Genomic DNA, 23,375 nt, shown 5'->3' on the forward strand with positions numbered 1-23,375 from the left:
TCTTCTCACATATTTCTCCACCCCAGTCCCAGATACAAAGACTCTTCCGAACTTACGGTAATGCAATCTGCCAACAGGACTCTCAATGAATGGATACATTTAGTATTGGCTTCCACTATGCGTCACATGTGAGTCATTTATTAGGCCAGGCAGGAATACAGGCAGCCATATGGGCACAGCTGACTCTGTTATACACCTAGCAGCTGAGAGAGAGGCTACAAGTTAATCATTAGCCAGCAGTCACGGTCAGGCCAGGAGTAAAAGCTCTGTGATTCAGTCTTAAAAAGGGGTGTGTGAGAGAGAGATAACGGGAGAGTGATCTATTGGTTTTATAGCCAATCATGAGGTTGTGGGATTGGGATCAGGACATGCACTGTAGTCTATAACTGTCATGATTTGAATTTGTGAATTATGTTGTGACAGATGTTAAATTTACTATGAATGAGGTTGAATTTGAAACTAGATAGAGGACTAGGGAAAACCACTCTGAGAAGACAAGTCTGACATGTAGGGTGGCAGACTGACATGGACAGAGACAGACCGGACACAGTCTTCACAATAAAACAGCCTTCAACAGTCTTTGTGATCTCATCACACACTGGCAGCGCTATGAGACAGGTCGTCACGACAACCATCGTCTGTCACTAGCTCTGATAGGTGACACCATTGTCTCAAATCAGATGGCGTCACTCCTCCGTGACGCTGGTCCCTCAACTGATCTTTCTTCTAAGACTTTGAACTGACATTCAAATATTGAGCATCCACCATTAAAAAATTGCAAACATCGTTCCACATTGTTGATATCACTGCGCTCGTTTGAAATTGGCAGAATAACTAGCTTGCTAAATGATGTGATTTAATAGTTTGCAATTGTGAGAAAATTAAAACGAACTAGTGGCTATCTCCTGCACAAATTCTGTGCAGGGACGTTGGTCGCCAGTGCAGTGGCTTGATCAGCTGTGTAGCTAACTGTTGTAGCTACCTAGCTTACTGACATAGATAGCTAGGTAGCTCTTCCTTCACTGACATAAAAAGCTTGCTTAGCCTGTTTAAATTACCCTGAAGTTGTAGACGTGCAGCCCATGCACAATTAAGAGGCACGGGCAGTTATCAGAAATCAGTCCGTAGATCAGCATGTTTCTCCACGATCGTATCGTTGGGTCAGCTGAGCACAGCAGTTGACTCGGGAGGCTACTGTAATGCCTCGTGGCAGAAGATCATCTGCTTCATGAAAACCACTAATAATGTAAGCATTAGCACTACTAGGTACAGTAGCTTGCTAGCTAGCTTTTGTTGGAAGATTCAACATTGTGTGTACAGCACTAAGTAGGTAGCTAGTTGGTCAGCAGCAGCATTTCAGTTAAAGATGATTTCAGTGACTGGCTCAGCTGTTAGACATGTTTATGCTAACTTCCGCACCCATAGTCAAACTTCAGAAATACTGCTATTTGAATCCTTAGCTAGATGTAAAATGGGGTGACACTTTCTCACCCCAAAAACATAATTATTGACATTTTTATTGTTTTAACATAGATTCATTCAAACAGTTTTGAGGCAGAAATCGGGTTCAGCAGACGATGTCACCTAGGTAATATTTTCTAATGTTATGGCAGCCCATTGTCGCCAGACTACTTTTTGTCTATCCCATTACCCTTTGCGAGATACGAGACAGTGCAGGCAGAATAGACGTGTTATCTGATGTAAGACAATGAGGTGACACAGAGAGAGAGTAGGACAGCGTGCAGATACCCACCGACATGGGTGTTAGCTCGTACCAGGAAAGGCGGCCTGTCACAGCTTGACCGCAAAGGAGCTTTGCGGGCAAAACACACACACACACACACACTTCCTCATTCATATTTACTGATTGTATCATTGCTAGAGACAAGCTGTGAGAGAGAACAAACTCACACCCACAGATATCACATCGGATGAGCTCTGAGGGGGATCACACACACATACACAATTATATACATTATACACACCCTCCCGCACACAGACATATACACACCTATACACCAAGGCCTACTCTGGAGACATTGAGGATGACAATGAGTCAGAGAAGAGAAGGAATGAGGGAGTGAAATGGAGAGAAAGCGAGAGTTGTATTGCCAAGTTAAATATATATATTTTTTTAACCTTTATTTAACTAGGCAAGTCAGTTAAGAACAAATTCTTATTTACAATGACGGCCTGGGAACAGTGGGTTAACTGTGTCATTAAGAACAGTCGTTAAGCCTTTTAATTGTGCAGAAAAAAGGGGTGGGCTTGTCCTCATGGCAACGATAAGGACCAACCAACGTCAAACCAACATCGTCTTTACTCTCCCATAATGATTACAATCTGGGATGGAATGATGGTAATCAGGGCCTAGTGGAAGATGGATGTACGTTGGAAGTCAGCGTGAAGCCAGGGCCTCGCCCGCCCCTGTGGCCCAGAATAGCTGCCCCTTCTCTGGGCTTGTCTGATCTTGGGGACAGGATAATTACAACCATGAGGTGATGGTGGTGAAGTAAATAAGCCAGCACCTTGTGCCAAGGATTTAGACATCCTGAGAGAAGGGCACCTCACTGGTTCACTAGAGGGGGGAGGTGAGGAAGGAAAAGCAGAATGGGTGAAAGGGAGGGAGGGGCAATTGTCCAACAAGGGTATTACCAGTATTGGATTATGTGGCAATGTTCATAGTCTTAATGACTGTAGAGAGTAATGCTTAGGTTTGCATGCTCCATAGTGGAATGTGACTGTGAGTCATGTGGTTTAGTTATGGTCTTTGTTTTACAGCTTCTCCTATGCAACTCACTCTGCATGTTGCAACTTCCTATTGGCCCTAGCTGTCTCGTAATAACCACCATATGTACAGTATCTCCGCCAGAGAAATGTTTGGCTGGCATTTGAATATAATTCTGTGGGGGTTGGTTCACAGCCCCGAGCCTCCAAACAACTAGAAAGGGTCTGTAATGGAAAGCAGCCATTTTATGGGCTCCTGACCAACTCTGCTGTTTTGTGTTTTTTTGCGCTAATCAAATTTTTGGGGGGACATAATGTTTCCATCATGACCGAAAGAGCTTCTGGACATCAGAACAGCAATCACTAATCTTGATTTGGATGAAGATTTCTACTTCAACGAGTCGGAGGCGCACTTCATACTGCTCACCCCGGACCAGGCCCTAATCCCGTAGACTCAAAAAAAAAAAAACGGTTTAATAGGATAATCTCGAACGGAGCTCGTCCAGTTTGTTCTCCAGTGATTGTACGTTCGCCAATAGAACTGAGGGTAGAGGCGGTTTATGCACTCACCAACGTTGTTTCCTCAGCGTGGCCGCCATTCTCTTAACAGGACCTGAAGTACTGTAATATACTAGGTTTCTTGGAGTCGTGGCTGAACAAGGACATGGATAATAAACATCTAGGTGCTTTTTCTATGCATCGGCAGGACAGAACATCAGTGTCGGGTAAGCTCAAGGGGAAAGGTGTGCGTCTCTTTGTTAACAGTTGGCGCGCCATCTCTAATATTAAGGAAGTATCAAGGTTCTGCTCATCTGAGTTAGAATACCTCATAATAAGCTGTAGACCATTTTATTTACCAAAAGTGTTTTCATCTATATATTTTTTTGCTGTCTATTTACCACCACAAACTGATGCTGGCACTAAGACCGCACTCAATGAGCTGTATAGGGCCATAAGCCAACAAGTAAATGCTCACCCAGAAGCAGAAGCGCTGGTGATGGCCTGGTGATTTTAATGCAGGAAAACTGAAATCCGTTTTACCTCATTTCTAACAGCATGTCACCTGTGCAACTGGAGGCGAAATAAACTCTAGATAACTTTCAACCACACACAAACGCATACAAAGCTCTTCCTCGCCCTCCATTTGGCAAATCTGACCATAACTATATCCTTTTGATTCCTGCTTACACGCAAAAACTCAAACAGGAAGTACAGTTGAAGTCGGGAGTTTACATACACCTTAGCCAAATACATTTAAACTCAGTTTTTCACAATTCCTGACGTTTAATCCTAGTAAAAATTCCATTTCTTAGGTCAGTTAGGATCACCACTTTTATTTTAAGAATGTGAAATGTCAGAATAATAGTAGAGTGATTTATTTCAGCTTTTATTTCTTTCATCACATTCCCAGTAGGTCAGAAGTTTACATGCTACCAAATACTAATTGAGTGTATTGGCTTTAAATTGTTTAACTTGGGTCAAACGTTTCGGGTAGCCTTCCACAAGCTTCCCACAATAAGTTGGGTGAATTTTGGCCCATTCCTCCTGACAGAGCTGGTGTAACTGAGTCAGGTTCGTAGGCCTCATTGCTCGCACACGGTTTTTCAGTTCTGCCCACAAATTTTCTATAGGATTGAGGTCAGGGCTTTGTGATGGCCACTCCAATACCTTGACTTTGTTGTCCTTAAGCCATTTTGCCACAACTTTGGAAGTATGCTTGGGGTCATTGTCTATTTGGAAGACCCATTTGTGACCAAGGTTTAACTTCCTGAATGATGTCTTGAGATGTTGCTTCAATATATCCACATAATTGTCCTCCCTCATGATGCCATCTATTTTGTGAAGTGCACCAGCCCCTCCTGCAGCAAAGCACTCCCACAACATGATGCTGCCACCCGCGTGCTTCACGGTTGGAATGGTGTTCTTCGGCTTGCAAGCCTCCCCCTTTTTCCTCCAAACATAACGATGGTCATTATGGCCAAACAGTTGTATTTTTGTTTCATCAGAATGCGTCTCCTTCCTGAGCGGTTTGACGGCTACGTAGTCCCATGGTGTTTATACTTGTGTATTATTGTTTGTACAGATGAGCATCGTACCTTCAGGCATTTCGAAATTGCTCCCAAGGATGAACCAGACTTGTGGAGGTCTACAATTTTTTTTCTGAGGTCTTGGCTGATTTATTTGGATTTTCCCATGATGTCAAGGAAAAAGGCACTGAGTTTGAAGGTAGGCCTTGAAATACATCCACAGGTACACCTCCAATTGACTCAAATGATGTCAGTTAGCCTATCAGAAGCTTCTAAAGTCATGACATCATTTTCAGGAATTTTCCAAGCTGTTTAAAGGCACAGTCAACTTAGTGTATGTAATCTTCTGACCCACTGGAATTGTTATACAGTGAGTTGTAAGTGAAATAATCTGTCTGTAAGCAATTGTTGGAAAAATTACTTGTGTCATGCACAAAGTAGATGTCCTAACCGACTTGCCAAAACTATAGTTTGTAAACAAGAAATTTGTGGAGTGGTTGAAAAACAAGTTTAATTGACTCTAACCTAAGTGTATGTAAACTTCCGACTTCAACTGTAGCTCCCAAAAAATGATCTGAGGGGAAAAAGTTGGTCACTCAACAACACATCCAATGACATGACACCATCCTAGCAGCTAGTTAGCTAATGTTAGGCTCTGTGTTTTTAGCTTGCTAAATAATTATATAAAATAATTTTAGCTTGCCTAGTTAATTATTTAACTAGGCAAGTCGGTTAAGAACAAATTCTTATTTACAATGAACAGTGGGTTAACTGCCTTGTTCAGGGGTAGAACAACAGATTTTTACCGTGTCAGCTCGTGGATTTGATCCAACAACCTTTCGGTTACTGGCCCAACGCTCTAACCACTAGGCTACAGCATTGCTGTATGGTGGACTCAATGTCTTGTACTGTAGTTGAGTAGCCAGCCTAGGCTACCGCTCAGTTGTCGCTGTAATAGGCCTACATGTTTCTCCTTTGCATGGTGTTTTGATGCAGGTTTAGTTTTTTTGTTGTTATTAATTGTCAAGCAAACCGAAGCCAGACTGCAACATTTTAGTAGCCTAGCTAGGACTGTGGTATGTACACTTTCCCTCTACTTCGCGCTGTAAACGGGACACATGAAAGCATCACAATTGAAGTTGAATTCACCACATCAGGCTGTAATTTCATAAACCTTTGACTAATTTATACTGGCTTGTGTGTCCTATTGTCCTTTAGTAGTAATTTACAATGCATTCAGAAATTATTCAGATTCCTTGATTTTTTTCCCTCATTTTGTTACGTTATAGCCTTATTCTAAAATTGAGTAAATCGTTTTTTTCAATCTACACACAATACCCCATGATGACAAAGCAAGAACTGGTTTTAATTTATAAATAAAAAAACTGATGCCATATTTACAACCTGTACCTTTGCTCATTGACTCGGTTCGGTACCCCTTGTATATAGCCTCGTTATTTTGTGTTTTTATTTTATTTTCTACTTTTAGTTTATTTAGTAAATATTTTCTTAACTCTATTTCTTGAACTGCATTGTTGGGCTTGTAGGTAAGAACTTCACGGTAAGGTCTAGCTACACCTGTTGTATTTGGCACATGTGACATACAATTTGATTTTATTGCATTTTCTGTAGGCTACAGCAATGAGCTGTTGGAACCCGAAACTTGGCATGAACGTTTAGCCTACAGCATGTTTAAACTGTCGGTTCGGTAGAAGTTTGGGTCAGTGCTATTCGTGATGATATGATACAGTGCACTGGCTTGCTCATGTGTTTGTGGCTCTGGGAGGAGGGTTGTGTGTGCGTGTGGCAACGCACTGCCGTTGGTGTGCAGCATGTTGGCAGTGCTTGCTGTGACTGTAGTGCAACGCTGGCTGTATGGTAGGGGGACAAAATGAATTGACAACCCAAATCATTGTGCGGGCCGGATAGAAATGTGTCACGCCTTGTGTTTGACACGTGCGCTAGACTATTACCCATGTTGTGACTGACTTGTGATCCTTGCCCTTGCTAGTTTGATTGTATTGACATTCCCAGCCTTAGTTACAGTTGTCAGTTTTTATTCTGAATATTGAGTCATTAAAACTGAAACAGTGCATCATCCTGAATGGGTGGAGGTAGCAAAAAGTGTACCAGGTCAGCTGTGATTTACAACCTGATAGTAATATTTTTTGGACTCCAAAGAAATGTATTGGTGAATTATATTAATCATGCATTGAACTACATCCATCTATTCTGCCAACAATGCCTTAGTGTACGTCATGGAATTTTGAGCTAAATATAACCTATTTTTATAAAGTTGGTTTTGAAGCATAAACTGGGAATTTGATGTTTTTTACTGATATTATGATTATCTGTTTGTTTCATATCTGCAAATATGTTAAAACGCTGTCATTTCCGCTATAAAATATATTAAATTACTGACCTTGATGCTTGGAATTAACATTGTGTAAGTTCTATGAGAATGGTCTCATAGGATCTTAAGCAATGAATGCTATTTTATTTTGCTTGAGTTTTATTAATATCCATCATCTCGTGGAATTTCCCAAGCAATGCAGTTTCAGTTTTAATTCCTTAATGATATTCTCTCCTCGCTGTATGTTGACTTGGCATTCATTCCTTCACTTCAGCAAGTGATAAACATAGTGTGTGTGTGTGTGTTTTATTAGTAAATGGCAAAATGGCCGACCTGTCTTAACTCACTATTGTCATTACTGTCTCCAGCTTTAATGTAGCCTACACAGCGAGCCACTCATACCCTTTGCCTGTTGAATGCTAATTAAGTTAACATTACACACAGAATTTCTCTTACAGCACATGATTCTTATTTCTCCCCATAAGCTCACAGTGTTATTAGGGGGAATTTTGGGGAAAATTCAGAAGTGGAAACTTTCCGTGTGAATTAAAGGGAATATATGGGTATTACCTGGAATATATGGGAATTAACGGAAATATATGCAAATTAATATTAATACCATTTAAATGTAGATGCTTTTTGCAGTATATATATTTACCATATATGGAAAGAAACATAAACCTTTTACCTTATCATAAGTAGAAAATTGCAAATGATTAAATCCTTCCAATAGAAATAACTATTTAGTTACAAATTTAACATTAATTAAAAGAGTTGACTCTTTACATGGGATGATTTCACTGAACAACCAAAGAAAGGGTATATGGAATGATCCCCAAGGATCCATCACATCTCCCAAAAACATTTTCAACACATTGGTAAAATGATAGTCTAGAAACTAAGGCTTTGGTTGTCTTCCTCTCAGGCTTCCATGTCTTCTCCCTGGACCTCCTCAATGTCCACCTCTTGAACATCAGACTCTGAGGCCTCATCTTCACTGTCACTGTCCAACCTTGTTGAGGATGGCTCATTGTCAGGCTCTAAAAGCCTCAAGTTTGCCCAGATTTCCACCAATTTTTCAACCTTTGTATTGGTCATCCTGTTGCGTGCTTTGGTGTGTGTGTTCCCAAACAACCAGTTGCGCTCTGAGGCGGCTGATATTGGTGGGATTTGGAGGATGATGGAGGCAACAGGGGAAAGAGCCTCAGATCCACAAAGTCCCTTCCACCGGGTGGCTGATGAGATATGTTGGCACAACTGCCACATTGCATCTCCATCCCAAAGCCCTTGCTTGGAAGTGTACTTCGTCAGACTGCCAAGAACCTTGCCCTCATCCAGGCCAAGGTGGCGAGACGCAGTAGTGATGACACCATAGGCCTTGTTGATCTCTGCACCAGACAGGATGCTCTTGCCAGCATACTTGGGGTCCAACATGTATGCTGTGGTGTGTATGGGCTTCAGGCAGAAGTCTTCACGCTTTTTGATTTATTTCAGAACTGCAGTTTCCTCTGCTTGGAGCAACATTGAAGTGGGCAGGGTAGTACGGATTTCTTCTCTTAGGTCTGCAAACAGAGTCTGAACATCAGACAGGATGGCATTGTCTCCCTCAATCCGTGCAATGGCTACTGCTATAGGTATTCATGATTTTCAGACTGCTTACCACTCTCTCCCAAAACACATCATCCAGGAGGATCCTCTTGATGGGGCTGTCCATATCGGCAGACTGTGATATGGCAATTTTTTTGGAGAGACTCCTTCCCCTCCAGGAGACTGTCAAACATGATGACAACACCACCCCAACGGGTGTTGCTGGGCAGCTTCAATGTGGTGCTCTTATTTTTCTCACTTTGCTTGGTGAGGTAGATTGCTGCTATAACTTGATGACCCTTCACATACCTAACCATTTCCTTGGCTCTCTTGTAGAGTGTATCCATTGTTTTCAGTGCCATTATGTCCTTGAGGAGCAGATTCAATGCATGAGCAGCACAGCCAATGCATGTGAGGGTAGGACTCCTCCACTTTAGACCAAGCAGCCTTCATGTTCGCAGCATTGTCTGTCACCAGTGCAAATACCTTCTGTGGTCCAAGGTCATTGACTGCCTTCAGCTCATCTACAGTGTAGAGACCAGTGTGTCTGTTGTCCCTTGTGTCTGTGCTCTTGTAGAATACTGGTTGAGGGGTGGAAATGATGTAGTTAATTATTTCTTGCCCACGAACATACAACCACCCATCAGAGATGATTGCAATACAGTCTGCTTTCTCTATGATTTGCTTGACCTTCACTTGAACTCTGAACTCTGCATCCAGCAAATTAGTAGATAAAGCATGTCTGGTTGGAGGGGTGTATGCTGAGCGAAGAACATTCAGAAATCTCTTCCAATACTCATTGCCTGTGAGCATCAGGGTTGAACCAGTTGCATACACAGCTCAAGCAAGTCATTCTTCAGCATTTCTCTGACTATGTTCCTCCATTGAGTCAAAAACACTTCTGATTACAGGAGGACCATGAGCTGTTTCTATCGATAAGGTGTCTTATTCATCATTTTCACCTCCAATAGAAGTAGAGGGACTTTTGTTAGAGGTTGCTTGTTGTGAGGGCGGAGGGAACTTGATGCCTTGGCCAGATGATTCTGCATCTTTGTTGCATTCTTCACATTATTTGGCACAGTATTTGCAAATGTACACAGCTTTTACTTCAACATTAGCTGCAGTGAGATGTCTTCACACATCAGATAGTGCCCGTGGCATTTTCCTGTAAAGATTAGAAAAATTAGTAAAGTTAGAAAATATTTAAACACACTTTGCTGTAGGCTACTATTTACTAAAATAAAAATGTATGTCATATAAAATATATTCACCCTACCCAGTATTGTAATCAGAATTTACCAGAAAGCATGTAGTTCTTGGCTCAGACAGTGTAGTAGTGTGGGTTCAATAGCATCTCATTAGTGTGCAAGATCTTGAGAATCAGCTGTAGGTGTGATGGAAGAATACACTGCATGCAGGGTTGCAATTCCATCGAATTGGGGATAATTTAACAAAAATATGCCACAAGACCTAGAATTGCCTTATGTGTATCCCACAAAAAAGGTTCACTGTAATAAGCTAACGTTTGATGAATTTAAGCAAAATTCCCCAAATTCCCGGGCTCAAATTCCAATGGAAAATTTAGCGGAAAGTTTCCGACCCTTTGCAACCCTAAGTGTTATCCTGTTCTACCTTAACAATGTTGAATTGCTGCCTACATCGAAGTAATACCATTGGGGATTAGAGCTATTTACAAGACTGCCTTGGAGGTTGCAGTATAATAGATAGATAGCAAGTCGTCTATTGTCTAACCATTGAACCTCATCCTGCCTCTAATGGCCTAACACCTCAGCACAAACTAAAATCATCACTATGTTGTGTGTGTTGGATTTATTGAACGCTTTAATCAATCTCTATGAAGCGTTTTGACTCTTTTTTCCCCCCTGGGAAGGTGAGGGTTACTAGTCTGGCTAGCACTTAACTAGAAGTCTTCCTGACTTCAGAGTTTTGAAAGGCTGTTGTCAGCATGATGCATTGATAATGAAAGGGGGTTGTGGTTTTACATGATGGTTCTCCTTTGTGTCTTTCTCAATCAAACACCCACAGGCACAGCCACATACAGCCTCCAAGCGCTGCCCCCTTCCATTACAACGGTTGGATTTTCAATTCCAAGCAACGAAAAAAGAAAAATGTTTGAGAGAACCAATCAATGCGTCCGCTCAATTTCTGCACAAATATTGCGTTAACAAACAGCCTTCTGTCCAGACCAGTGAGTCACAGCTCTTCCTCGCTGTGTGGTCACATGGGTTGTGTCAGCAAGGCTAGAGGGCTACTCCAGCAGAATAGCAACGGTTACATATCGAACACACCATCTGAGTGGCACTGAATATTGAGCCAGGTGTTGAAGGAAAAAAGTGACATTTCCTTCTGACATCGTCTTCCCCTAAGCTTCTTACCTCATTTTATGATTGCATTGAAGAAATCAATTTCCAATGGCTTTCAATAAAGTGAAGGTTATTAAGTCGGCTCCAGGTTGATTCCATGCCAGCATGGCACCTTCAGTGTGTAGGTACAAACCTTTTTCATTCAAAGCAATCGATGAGCACCAGTGTTGCTACTCATCTGCCAATCAGGGATCTGGTTTCCCTTGTCTACAAGTTACATTCCCAAAGAAGTACAGAATTATAGGGTATGGATGCGGGCATGAAGGGTAATTTGGGGGGCATCAGGTGCGAACTGTTAATGAATGAATTGCCTTAGATGTCTACTCACTTCGATACATTATATATATTTATGAGATAGCTTAACACAAAGGACCTCAGCCTCGGCCGTTCATAAATATGTAGGGCTAACTCATAAATTATATGCAAAATATGATATGGACACTGTTCTTGTACAACGGTCTAAATTTTGCCTGTAGGAAGGAGGTAATCTAGTTGTTTAAAACGTGTTGGGATACAGAGTTGAATTTCTATATTCACATGGCTTCTCTTTGGAATCATTTGTTGTCGTAATCAACTCCTCTGCGTGGTGTTTTTTTTTCAATCCTGACGCAACACAATTAATGATTAGAGTGATTTTGTTCTATAAAGTGTTTCACAACACGGCGTACTTTCAAGACGCGGGATGTTTTTCCAATATAAATCTTATTGCAAGAACACTGTAAAATATAAATGACTACTTTAGTAGTGAAATGTATACATGACTTTAACTCATATGTCCTAGAAGTCTGAGGGCATACAAGTACATTTTGTTATGGTCCTACATGAGGTACATGATCTACCTGGGAAACATCCTTTCATGAAGGCCTCTTTTCTCTCTCTGACCACATCTGATTTGACCAATATGTTTGATATATTTCTTGATCGTTTTCTAGGTAAATTAAAGGTGGATTCTGGAAGGCAGAATGTAAAGAGGAGTCTGATAGTATATGCCAGTGCTTATTGACGAAGACGTGATGCCATTACGGCTGTCATTGAAACAGCTATGAAACGGCTATGAAAAGCCAACTGACATTTACTCCTGATTACTATTTGACCATGCTGGTAATTTATGAACATTTGAACATCTTGGCCATGTTCTGTTATAATCTCGACCCGGCACAGCCAGAAGAGGACTGGCCACCCCTCATAGCCTGGTTCCTCTCTAGGTTTCTTCCTAGGTTTTGGCCTTTCTAGGGAGTTTTTCCTAGCCACCGTGCTTCTACACCTGCATTGCTTGCTGTTTGGGGTTTTAGGCTGGGTTTCTGTACAGCACTTCGAGATATTAGCTGATGTACGAAGGGCTATATAAAATAAACTTGATTTTGATTTGATTGAAAGTAAGTAAACAGTTTACAGAAAACTGTTTCTTCGGTTTTTGTTGGAATTTATTAAGTAACAGGCTTCAGTTCAAGCTTATAACTTGTTTTGGAGCTTCATCGTGCCAGGTCTCAGGGTGTCCTCAAGCTGAAATGCTCAAGGAGAGAATTTGATTGTCTATCATATTCTTCCTCTGTGTCACAGATATGCAATGCAGTCTATGAAGTTGGCTGACTAGTAAACCTCTTTTTAGGGGGAGAGGATGGTACAGTAACTATAATCTGTCAGTATAGTATTTTCATCTGTAGGTTTTCTGTAGTATTTAGAGATTATACATTTCTTAGGTTACAAAAAAGGGACAGAGTTGATGTTCTTTTCCATAGTGAAGGAAATGTATTGTACTCTAGAGTTAATGTAGTTAAGAGATTCATTTTAATTTAATTTCGGATCCCGTCCAGATCATGAAGAAATTGTCTACATCAGGGGTGGGAACTCCAGTCCTCAGGGGCCTGATTGGTGTCACACTTTTGCCCCAGTCCCAGCTAACACACCTGATTCCAATAATCAACTAATCAACTAATCATGATCTTCAGTTTAGAATGCAATTTGTTTAATCAGTTGTGGATGCTAGGGATGTGGAAAAAGTGTGACACCACTCCTGCCCTGAGGACTAGAGTTGCCCATGTCTGTTCTATAGCGGGTCCAATATTTGACATATTTGACATGTTTATTTTCATAAATTTAAATCGAAAGAGATTTGCGTAGTTAGGTGCTAATTGGGTTCCTTTCCCTGTTCCAAAGGTCTGTAGGTAGTAATATTTGTCAAATACAAAATAGTTTTTAGTGAGCACTAGTTGCGCAATATACTTATGTCATGCAATAAAATGCTAATTAATTACTTAAAAATCATACAATGTGATTTTCTGGATTTTTGTTTTAGATTCCGTCTCTCACAGTTGAAGTGTACCTATGATGTGGCCTGCTGGAGGTAATTTTGCAGGGCTCTGGCAGTGCACCTCCTTGCAGAAAGGCGGAGGTAGCGGTCCTGCTGCTGGGTTGTTGCCCTCCTACGGCCTCCTCCACGTCTCCTGATGTACTGGCCTGTCTCCTGGTAGCGCCTCCATGCTCTGGACACTACGCTGACAGACACAGTAAACCTTTTTGCCACAGCTCGCATTGATGTGCCATCCTGGATGAACTGCACTACCTGAGCCACTTGTGTGGGTTGTAGACTCCGTCTCATGCTACCACTAGAGTGAGAGCACCGCCAGCATTCAAAAGTGACCAAAACATCAGCCAGGAAGCATAGGAACTGAGAAGTGGTCTGTGGTCACCACCTGCAGAATCACTCCTTTTTTGGGGGTGTCTTGCTAATTGCCTATAATTTCCACCTTTTGTCTATTCCATTTGCACAACAGCATGTGAAATTTATTGTCAATCAGTGTTGCTTCCTAAGTGGACCGTTTGATTTCATAGAAGTGTGATTGACTTGGAGTTACATTGTGTTGTTTAAGTGTTCCCTTTATTTTTTTGAGCAGTGTATATATAATTTGAAGACACAAGGCTTCCATGGTTGGAGAGGAAGAATTTGAGGGCCTCCATCATTCGTAACATCTGCTCACCTGACTTCCTCACAATCAAATGTCGACCGCAATATCTACCAAGGGAATTCTCTTCGATTATAATCACAGCCGTATATATTCCCTCCCAAGCAGACACATCGATGGCACTGAACAAACTTTATTTGACTCTATGTAAACTGGAAACCACATATCCTGAGGCTGCATTCATTGTAGCTGGGGATTTTAACAAGGCTAATCTGAAAACAAGACTCCCTAAATTCTATCAGCATATCGATTGCGCAACCAGGGCTGGGAATACCCTGGATCATTGTTATTCTAACTTCCGCGACGCATATAAGGCCCTCCCCCGCCCTCCTTTCGGAAAAGCTGACCACGACTCCATTTTGTTGCTTCCAGCCTACAGACAGAAACTAAAACAAGAAGCTCCCGCGCTCAGGTCTGTTCAACGCTGGTCCGACCAATCTGATTCCACGCTTCAAGACTGCTTCGATCACGTGGATTGGGATATGTTCCGCATTGCGTCCAACAACAACATTGACGAATACGCTGATTTGGTGAGCGAGTTCATTAGAAAATGCATCGGCGATGTCGTACCCACAACAACTATTAAAACATTCCCAAACCAGAAACCGTGGATTGATGGCAGCATTCGCGCGAAACTGAAAGCGCGAACCACTGCTTTTAACCAGGGCAAGGTGACCGGAAACATGACTGAATACAAACAGTGTAGCTATTCCCTCCGCAAGGCAATCAAACAAGCTAAGCGTCAGTATAGAGACAAAGTAGAGTTGCAATTCAACGGCTCAGACACAAGAGGTATGTGGCAGGGTCTACAGTCAATCACGGATTACAAAAAGAAAACCAGCCCCGTCGCGGACCAGGATGTCTTGCTCCCAGACAGACTAAATAACTTCTTTGCTCGCTTTGAGGACAATACAGTGCCACTGACACGGCCCGCTACCAAAACCTGCGGACTCTCCTTCACTGCAGCCGACGTGAGTAAAACATTTAAATGTGTTAACCCTCGCAATGCTGCAGGCCCAGACGGCATCCCCAGCCGTGTCCTCAGAGCATGCGCAGACCAGCTGGCTGGTGTGTTTACGGACATATTCAATCAATCCTTATCCCAGTCTGCTGTTCCCACATGCTTCAAGAGGGCCACCATTGTTCCTGTTCCCAAGAAAGCTAAGGTAACTGAGCTAAACGACTACCGCCCCGTAGCACTCACTTCCGTCATCATGAAGTGCTTTGAGAGACTAGTCAAGGACCATATCCCCTCCACCCTACCTGACACCCTAGACCCACTCCAATTTGCTTACCGCCCCAATTTGTCCACAGACGACGCAATCGCAACCACACTGCACACTGCCCTAACCCATCTGGACAAGAGGAATACCTATGTGAGAATGCTGTTAATTGACTACAGCTCAGCATTTAACACCATAGTACCCTCCAAACTCGTCATCAAGCTCGAGACCCTGGGTCTCGACCCCGCCCTGTGAAGGTTGCAACATCTCCACCCCGCTGATCCTCAACACTGGGGCCCCACAAGGGTGCGTTCTGAGCCCTCTCCTGTACTCCCTGTTCACCCACGACTGCGTGGCCATGCACGCCTCCAACTCAATCATCAAGTTTGCGGACGACACTACAGTGGTAGGCTTGATTACCAACAACAACGAGACGGCCTACAGGGAGGAGGTGAGGGCCCTCGGAGTGTGGTGTCAGGAAAATAACCTCACACTCAACGTCAACAAAACAAAGGAGATGATTGTGGACTTCAGGAAACAGCAGAGGGAGCACCCCCCTATCCACATCGACGGGACAGTAGTGGAGAGGGTAGTACGTTTTAAGTTCCTCGGCGTACACATCACGGACAAACTGAATTGGTTCACCCACACAGACAGCGTTGTGAAGAAGGCACAGCAGCACCTCTTCAACCTCAGGAGGCTGAAGAAATTCGGCTTGTCACCAAAAGCACTCACAAACTTCTACAGATGCACAATCGAGAGCACCGCCTGGTACGGCAACTGCTCCGCCCACAACCGTAAGGCTCTCCAGTGGGTAGTGAGGTCTGCACAACGCATCACCGGGGGCAAACTACCTGCCCTCCAGGACACCTACACCACCCGTTGTCACAGGAAGGCCATAAAGATCATCAAGGACAACAACCACCCGAGCCACTGCCTGTTCACCTCGCTATCATCCAGAAGGCGAGGTCAGTACAGGTGCATCAAAGCAGGGACCGAGAGACTGAAAAACAGCTTCTATCTCAAGGCCATCAGACTGTTAAACAGCCACCACTAACATCGAGTGGCTGCTGCCAACATACTGACTCAACTCCAGCTCACTTTAATAATGGAAATTGATGGAAATTGATCAAAAATGTATCACTAGCCACTTTAAACAATGCCACTTAATATAATGTTTACATACCCTACATTACTCATCTCATATGTATATGTATATACTGTACTCTATATCATCTACTGCATCTTGCCATCTTTATGTAATACATGTATCACTAGCCACTTTAAACTATGCACTTTTATGTTTACATACCCTACATTACTCATCTCATATGTATATACTGTACTCGATACCATCTACTGCATCTTGCCTATGCCGTTCTGTGCCATCACTCATTCATATATCTTTATGTACATATTCTTTATCCCTTTACACTTGTGTGTATAAGGTAGTAGTTGTGTAATTGTTAGGTTAGATTACTCGTTGGTTATTACTGCATTGTCGGAACTAGAAGCACAAGCATTTCGCAACACTCGCATTAACATCTGTTAACCATGTGTATGTGACAAATACAATTTGATTTGATTTGTATAATGATGAGACACAGAATGACTGGCAAATTTCCTTCATTAATAACTGGTATACTTTGTAGTTTCGATATAAAGTCAGTGGTGTCTTTTTTTGAACAGGATGGCAACTGCATGTTGGCAGGATGTTAAACATGCTTTTTACATTTGTATCACTATTTTTTTTTTTTTTTGAAAATCATTCAAGTTTGTCCGACGACACACTGAATTCTTCTACTGCTCCATCTACCGCTCCATCTGCCATCATTGAAGTCGTTTGTGTTGACGAGGGGCGTTGTACAAAAGTCATCAGCTATTGAATCGTCTAACCAATCAGAGTATCAGAATTTTCTAAACGTTGCTTTACTTACGTGTGTTCTGGCTCTGGTCCAACCCATCAGTTTCTGGGACGAATCAGACAATCCATTTTCCCATTCACTGTTTTGGTGGTGCTCATAAAATGTATCAGAACTTTAAAAGTAGCAGAGAGCTCACTGTAGTCTGACTACAGTGAATAGAGAGAGACACGGCCATGTGCAGGGAACATTCCATAACATCTTAATTGACTTTTGCACAGTGGTGAAAAGAGGAAGAACAATGAAAAGGAGAGTTTCACTGCTTTGTTGTCACTCACAACCTGGAAACAGGTTCACATACTCTACATACCAAACTTAGAAAGTTATGTTTTTGCGAAAACAGACTTCTATAGTTCGGTATGTACAGTATGTGAACCTGTTTCGAGGTTGGGAGTGAAAACCACATAAAATCAAATCAAAATATTTTGTCACATGCACCGAATACAACGTGCTCTTCCCAATAATGCAGAGGACAAAACATAGTAACTCAGAGGAAAAGCATACACAAGAATGGGGCTATACAGGGTGTAGCAGTACCAGATCAATGTGCAGGGGTATGAGGTGTAGCAGTACCAGATCAATGTGCAGGGGTATGAGGTGTAGCAGTACCAGATCAATGTGCAGGGGTATGAGGTGTAGCAGTACCAGATCAATGTGCAGGGGTATGAGGTGTAGCAGTACCAGATCAATGTGCAGGGGTATGAGGTATTGGCGGGGTAAAGTGACTAGGCATCAGGATAGGTAATAATAAGAGAGTAGCCTTCAGAAGCTTCTCAATGTACCAATCCTCTCTCGTCTCTCATCAACAAATAGCTGACATTTTGAAAGTATTAGAGCACTTCTGTAAATATTTGACTCTATTGACTACCCAGACTACAAGTTCATTCCATTCACACTGAAAAGTATTTTTTCCTTCGAGGTCGGACTGAGCCTGAGCCTTAAGTGTGTGGAGCCTGTCGAATAAAAGCCAATAAATGGTAACACTTTATTTTAAGGGTACCTAATTAACCATTTATAAGGCATATATAAATGGTGTATTCACCGTTTATTAATCAGTACTCCCACAAACAATTTACTAATCATTTAAGTATTTTTGCAGTCCCTAATCTAAAGTGAGTGCTTTATACTTTATAAATACTTTATAAATGTTTTGATTAACCAGTGTGATTTCTCACAAAAGGATGGGCATGTCATTGGGATACATTCCTGCAGTATCTGTATATACATGGGTGACTAACTAGCTCACTGACATTTTACAAATGTGGGAGTAATGATTAATAAATGGTGAACACAATTTATAAATGTGTTTATAAATGGTTTATTAGGTACCAGGGGTGTCATGCACCCCAAAAATCTGAGGGGGCACAAAGTATGTGAGGATGGCTGGGGGGTGGTTCGACAAGGGGCTAGGTCTGGAAGTTGTAGGAATTTAGCATTTTTCGAACACCTGAAACACATTTTTACTGCAATCTAGAGACATAATCATCGTGCTTAATTCTATGTAAAAAAATGTTTATTTTTCTGCATATCTAAGCATACCTCTTGAGCCGTCTGTATCCACCTGACGTGTGTGTGTGTGTGTGTGTGTGTGTGTCTGTAATATATATTCTTTTTTAACTGAATCTGCTTCTCTGAATCTGGGTAAAAGATTGAAAGGAATGTGAGTCTTATTTAGTAATTGCTTTCTTTTCTAAAGTCGTTGCCAGCAGGCATGCCAGCTAAAATAGTTAGACAGGCTAGCTACTCTAACTTGATTGATAGCCTGAAATGGCTTCTTGGTAGCTAGTTATGAGGTTGGTACATTGGGAGTCTCTGGGCAAGCTAAAGCCAACTTCATAAAATGGCTAGGTGGCTAGTGGCATTACAGAGAAACGACAAATTTTTTACAAAAAAAGTATATTTCTTTTATAAAGGACATCTGAGGGCTTGACACCTGTGTTAGTTACCCTTTAAAATAAAGTGATACCCAAGAAATATGCTCGGAAAACGTTTAATAAAGTGAGGTTATTTTTTTTCTGTGTTTTTTATTTCTGTATTCCTCTTCTAAGACTTCTTCTCTTGGATCTCTGGTCACCAAAAGGCCTGGAAATGAAAGCCTTTATTTCAATCCATCATCTCGCCTTCCCACTGTGCCGTGTCCCCAGTGAATTCACCTGGGGTTAAACCGACTAAATTTAGACCGTCAATTATGAGCAATTACTGAGCAGGCCTGTAGGCCCCTCAGTGTATTGACTCCCTCACTCACACCCGCACTGCGACACGCCACTCAGTTTCCATACGCAGCTGGGTAAGTACCTGTAATGAAGTGAAACTGCAGGGGGAGAAACTGCCGTCACGGTTCCTGAAACAGCTCTCTTTATTCAGTGTTTAACTTGGATGCAGTGGAGACTAGTGCTGTGCAGTGAGGTGAGCTACTCCTCATTCTTTAATTGGATTGTGTGCTGCAGCAGCAGCAATGTCCATTTCTGTTGTAACTTACATGTGTTCAGACTGCAACCATTTTTAAACACTGCCACGGCATTATCCTTCTAATTTGATGTCCACATTCCAACATAAAGTTATTTCTTGGATGGTAATTTTAGAATTAGGTGAGTAGGTAACCATGAGTCATGCAACCCCTTAAAATATCTTGGCATTGGCCACCTGCTCTCAGAGCTGGTACATACTGGTTTGTTGTTTGTGGAACTGGCAATTAGACCATAAATCAATCATTCACCAGGCTCAGTTAGATGTATCAAAACCAACTGAGCTGTTGCCATATTAGCATAGCAGCCTGCCAGATCTCTTCAATAACATAACATGGGTGCTCTGTCATGTTCTAATGAGACTCTTCTGTCATAGTGAAAGGGTAAAGAACCCAGAGGGATATCATTAGAATAGATCATCTCTGTCTGTCTCCTCTCTCTCTCTCTGCCTGTCTCTACATCTGTGCCCACATGGTTGTAAACATTCATACAGACACTTGGACATGGTTTTAAACATCCGTACAGACACTTGGACATGGTTGTAAACATCCCTACAGACATGTGGACATGGAACTGAGAGCCTTCTAGCATTCTAAAAATGATTCCTGAACATTCTGGGATGCTTGAACAGAACACCCCAGAACAATCTGAAGTCTTGTATGTTCCATTCCGACTAAGTATTCTGCTGAGAGACGGCAGAGGTGTGGATTCGCAAGAGCTCAGATATGGGAGGATGATCACAGCTCTGTCTGTTCCACTTTATTCCTCTCTTTTTGGACTGTGTCTGTGAGGCAGTGGGGCAGGCAGCAGTGTTCAGGGTTCAGTGGAGTGCAGAAGCTCTTTCATCCCCTGATATGGCTGTCAGTCTCACACACAACCTGCCTGACACAACTGTAGGAAGCCTTATGATCTGCAAATGACGTAACATGTAGAAGAGGGCTGGATCAGAGAGAGAGAGAGAATTGCTGAATGGGTGTGATCCTGGACCCCAAACAGGTAAAGTTCCAATTAATCCCCCGACCAAAGATTCACCTTTAATTGAGGTATGCCTCAGTGAACAATCACTCACAGGTTGATTGATTTCAGCAGTCTTGAAGGTTCTATAAATTATTGTCCTGGAAATAGTTTGTGGAAGATGGGGCTCCACCTCAAATCTGTTTGCTCTAAAGGTTTTGTCCAGTGCTCATTAATGTAATTTGACGGAAATTTGTGAGAAATCCAAAAAATTGTTAGGGTAAATGCTGTTGCAATATCCCAAACAAATTGCCACATATACAATAGAGGAAATGCTTGAAAGCATAATCAATTTTATTGTACTTGTCATCTGACACAATTTGTAGTTTGTTCAGTTCTATTTAAGGTATACATAGAAATGAAGTGAGAAACCGAAGGGTATGATTTAGATAGGAGAATCATCCTCATATTATTGACATGGAGCATGGGTTGAGTGACACCCAGGATCCTGGTGGTAATTCCCCTTGCTTTCACTTTGTAAAGCATCATTGCAGATTTTTCCCAGTAAGACTGGGGAGAATGGGTTCATTATCGAGGAGGCAGATTTCTTCCTTGGTTTGAGTCTTTGGATTAGAGTCATGACAAATTAGAAAAAGTGGGGCAAGATCCGTTTTTGTCATTTGGTGGGGAAGGGGAACCAAAATGAAGGCAAAACACTACTCTCACACAGCACTTTAGAGCAGGAGAATAAAATATGTTCGTCTTCTGAATGCAGCCTCAAGATAACACATTTATTTTACCTGAGACAGACTTACCTTCCTCTGTCATCTGATGAAACACTGGCTAATCCTCACTCAGTTTTATATCCATGTCTAAAACATGTACATATTCCTGGTAAACTGGGCTAATTCTCCCCAAACTGGCACCTTTTAAATGTCTCAAATGGGAGTGTGGTGAGTGATTTAGTGGAGTAATCGATCTCACAAGTGGTCATTGTTGTGCTGTACTCACTGCGCTGGGTAATGGGGCTTGTGGAATGTCCTGTCACAGGCCTATCTGTGTGTGTACAGAAGGAACAGACCCTGCTTTGCTGTCTCATTAGCAACACTCAAAGGCTAAGTCGCTTCCACCCCTCTATAGGCCTGCTCCTGTGTTTTGTACATTCAGATGTCTTGTTTTTCCTTGACCCCTTTCTGATGTCCTCTTATGGGCTGTAACATAATCTCTGCCTCTGGTAACCCATTGAGCATTTGACCCAACAGCCTTTTGTTTACTAACTAGTCCATCTCCTTAGTTACTTTGACGCAGGCCTACTAGGTTTAATTGTGTACTGTACCATTGAGTTACTGATTGTGTTGCTTCCCTGTCCCCATGCAGGTCAGGAGCGATTTGGGAACATGACACGGGTGTACTACAAGGAGGCGGTGGGGGCATTCGTGGTGTTTGACGTGACGAGGGGCTCCACGTTTGAGGCCGTGTCCAAATGGAAACACGATTTGGACAGCAAGGTGAAACTGGCCAATGGGAGCCCTATCCCCTCGGTGCTGCTGGCCAATAAGTGTGACCAGAAAAATGAGACCTCCAACAACACTTCCCTCATGGACAACTTCTGTAAAGAGACTGGCTTTCTGGGCTGGTTCGAGACCTCGGCCAAGGTAAGACACACACACACACACACACACACACACACACACACACACACACACACACACACACACACACACAAATATGCCTACACCATAAGACTATAACACAGTGGTGGCTGGTGGTACTTTAAATGGGGAGGACAGGCTCATAGTAATGGCTGGAATGGAATGGTTTCAAACACATCAAACACCTGGTTTCCATTTGTTTGATACTATTACATTCACTCCATTCCAGACATTATTATGAGCTGTCCTCCCCTCACTAGCCTCCTCTGCTATAACAGTGTGCTTTTGTTGCCATTAGATCTCCCCTAATCAGGAAGCATTAACTACAGTGATAGTACTACAAATACTATTATAGCTAGTGTGTGCATTAGGCTTTTTTTATCAGCTTGAATGGAAGGTAAATGTAGGTTGTTTCCTAATGTTTTACAGGTTGCTTTTCAGTAAAAAAGAAAAAGTTGATTGTCAAATAAAGTCTTATTGGTCACATGCTCCGGTACCACTTACCTTAGAAATAAATATAGAAAATATTTACTAAATAAACTAAAGTAAAAAAAATTAAAAGTAACAAGAAAATGACATAACAATAACGAGGCTATATACAGGGGGTACCGGTACAGAGTCAATGTGGAGGCTATATACAGGGGGTACCGGTACAGAGTCAATGTGGAGGCTATATACAGGGGAGTACCGGTACAGAGTCAATGTGGAGGCTATATACAGGGGGTACCGGTACCGAGTCAATGTGGAGGCTATATACAGGGGGTACCGGTACAGAGTCAATGTGGAGGCTATATACAGGGGGTACCGGTACCGAGTCAATGTGGAGGCTATATACAGGGGGTACCGGTACCGAGTCAATGTGGAGGCTATATACAGGGGGTACCGGTACCGAGTCAATGTGGAGGCTATATACAGGGGGTACCGGTACCGAGTCAATGTGGAGGCTATATACAGGGGGTACCGGTACCGAGTCAATGTGGAGGCTATATACAGGGGGTTCCGGTACAGAGTCAATGTGGAGGCTATATACAGGGGGTTCCGGTACAGAGTCAATGTGGAGGCTATATACAGGGTGTACCGGTACAGAGTCAATGTGGAGGTTATATACAGGGGGTACC

The 23,375-nt window shown here is 42.3% G+C and overlaps 1 protein-coding gene across 1 annotated transcript in view; it reads left to right on the plus strand.

Annotated features, from left to right (window-relative positions):
• The window catches only part of LOC120019076 (ras-related protein Rab-32-like), a 36,141-nt gene that overhangs the window by 1,327 nt on the left and 11,439 nt on the right, over nt 1–23,375 (plus strand). Inside the window, exon 2 of the mRNA XM_038962313.1 lies at nt 21,983–22,260. Coding sequence (XP_038818241.1) covers nt 21,983–22,260 — 278 coding nt within the window. The remainder of the gene's footprint in view (nt 1–21,982; nt 22,261–23,375) is intronic.

The sequence above is a fragment of the Salvelinus namaycush genome, chromosome 24, assembly GCF_016432855.1.
Source record: "Salvelinus namaycush isolate Seneca chromosome 24, SaNama_1.0, whole genome shotgun sequence".
In the NCBI taxonomy this organism is placed as follows: Eukaryota; Metazoa; Chordata; class Actinopteri; order Salmoniformes; family Salmonidae; genus Salvelinus; species Salvelinus namaycush.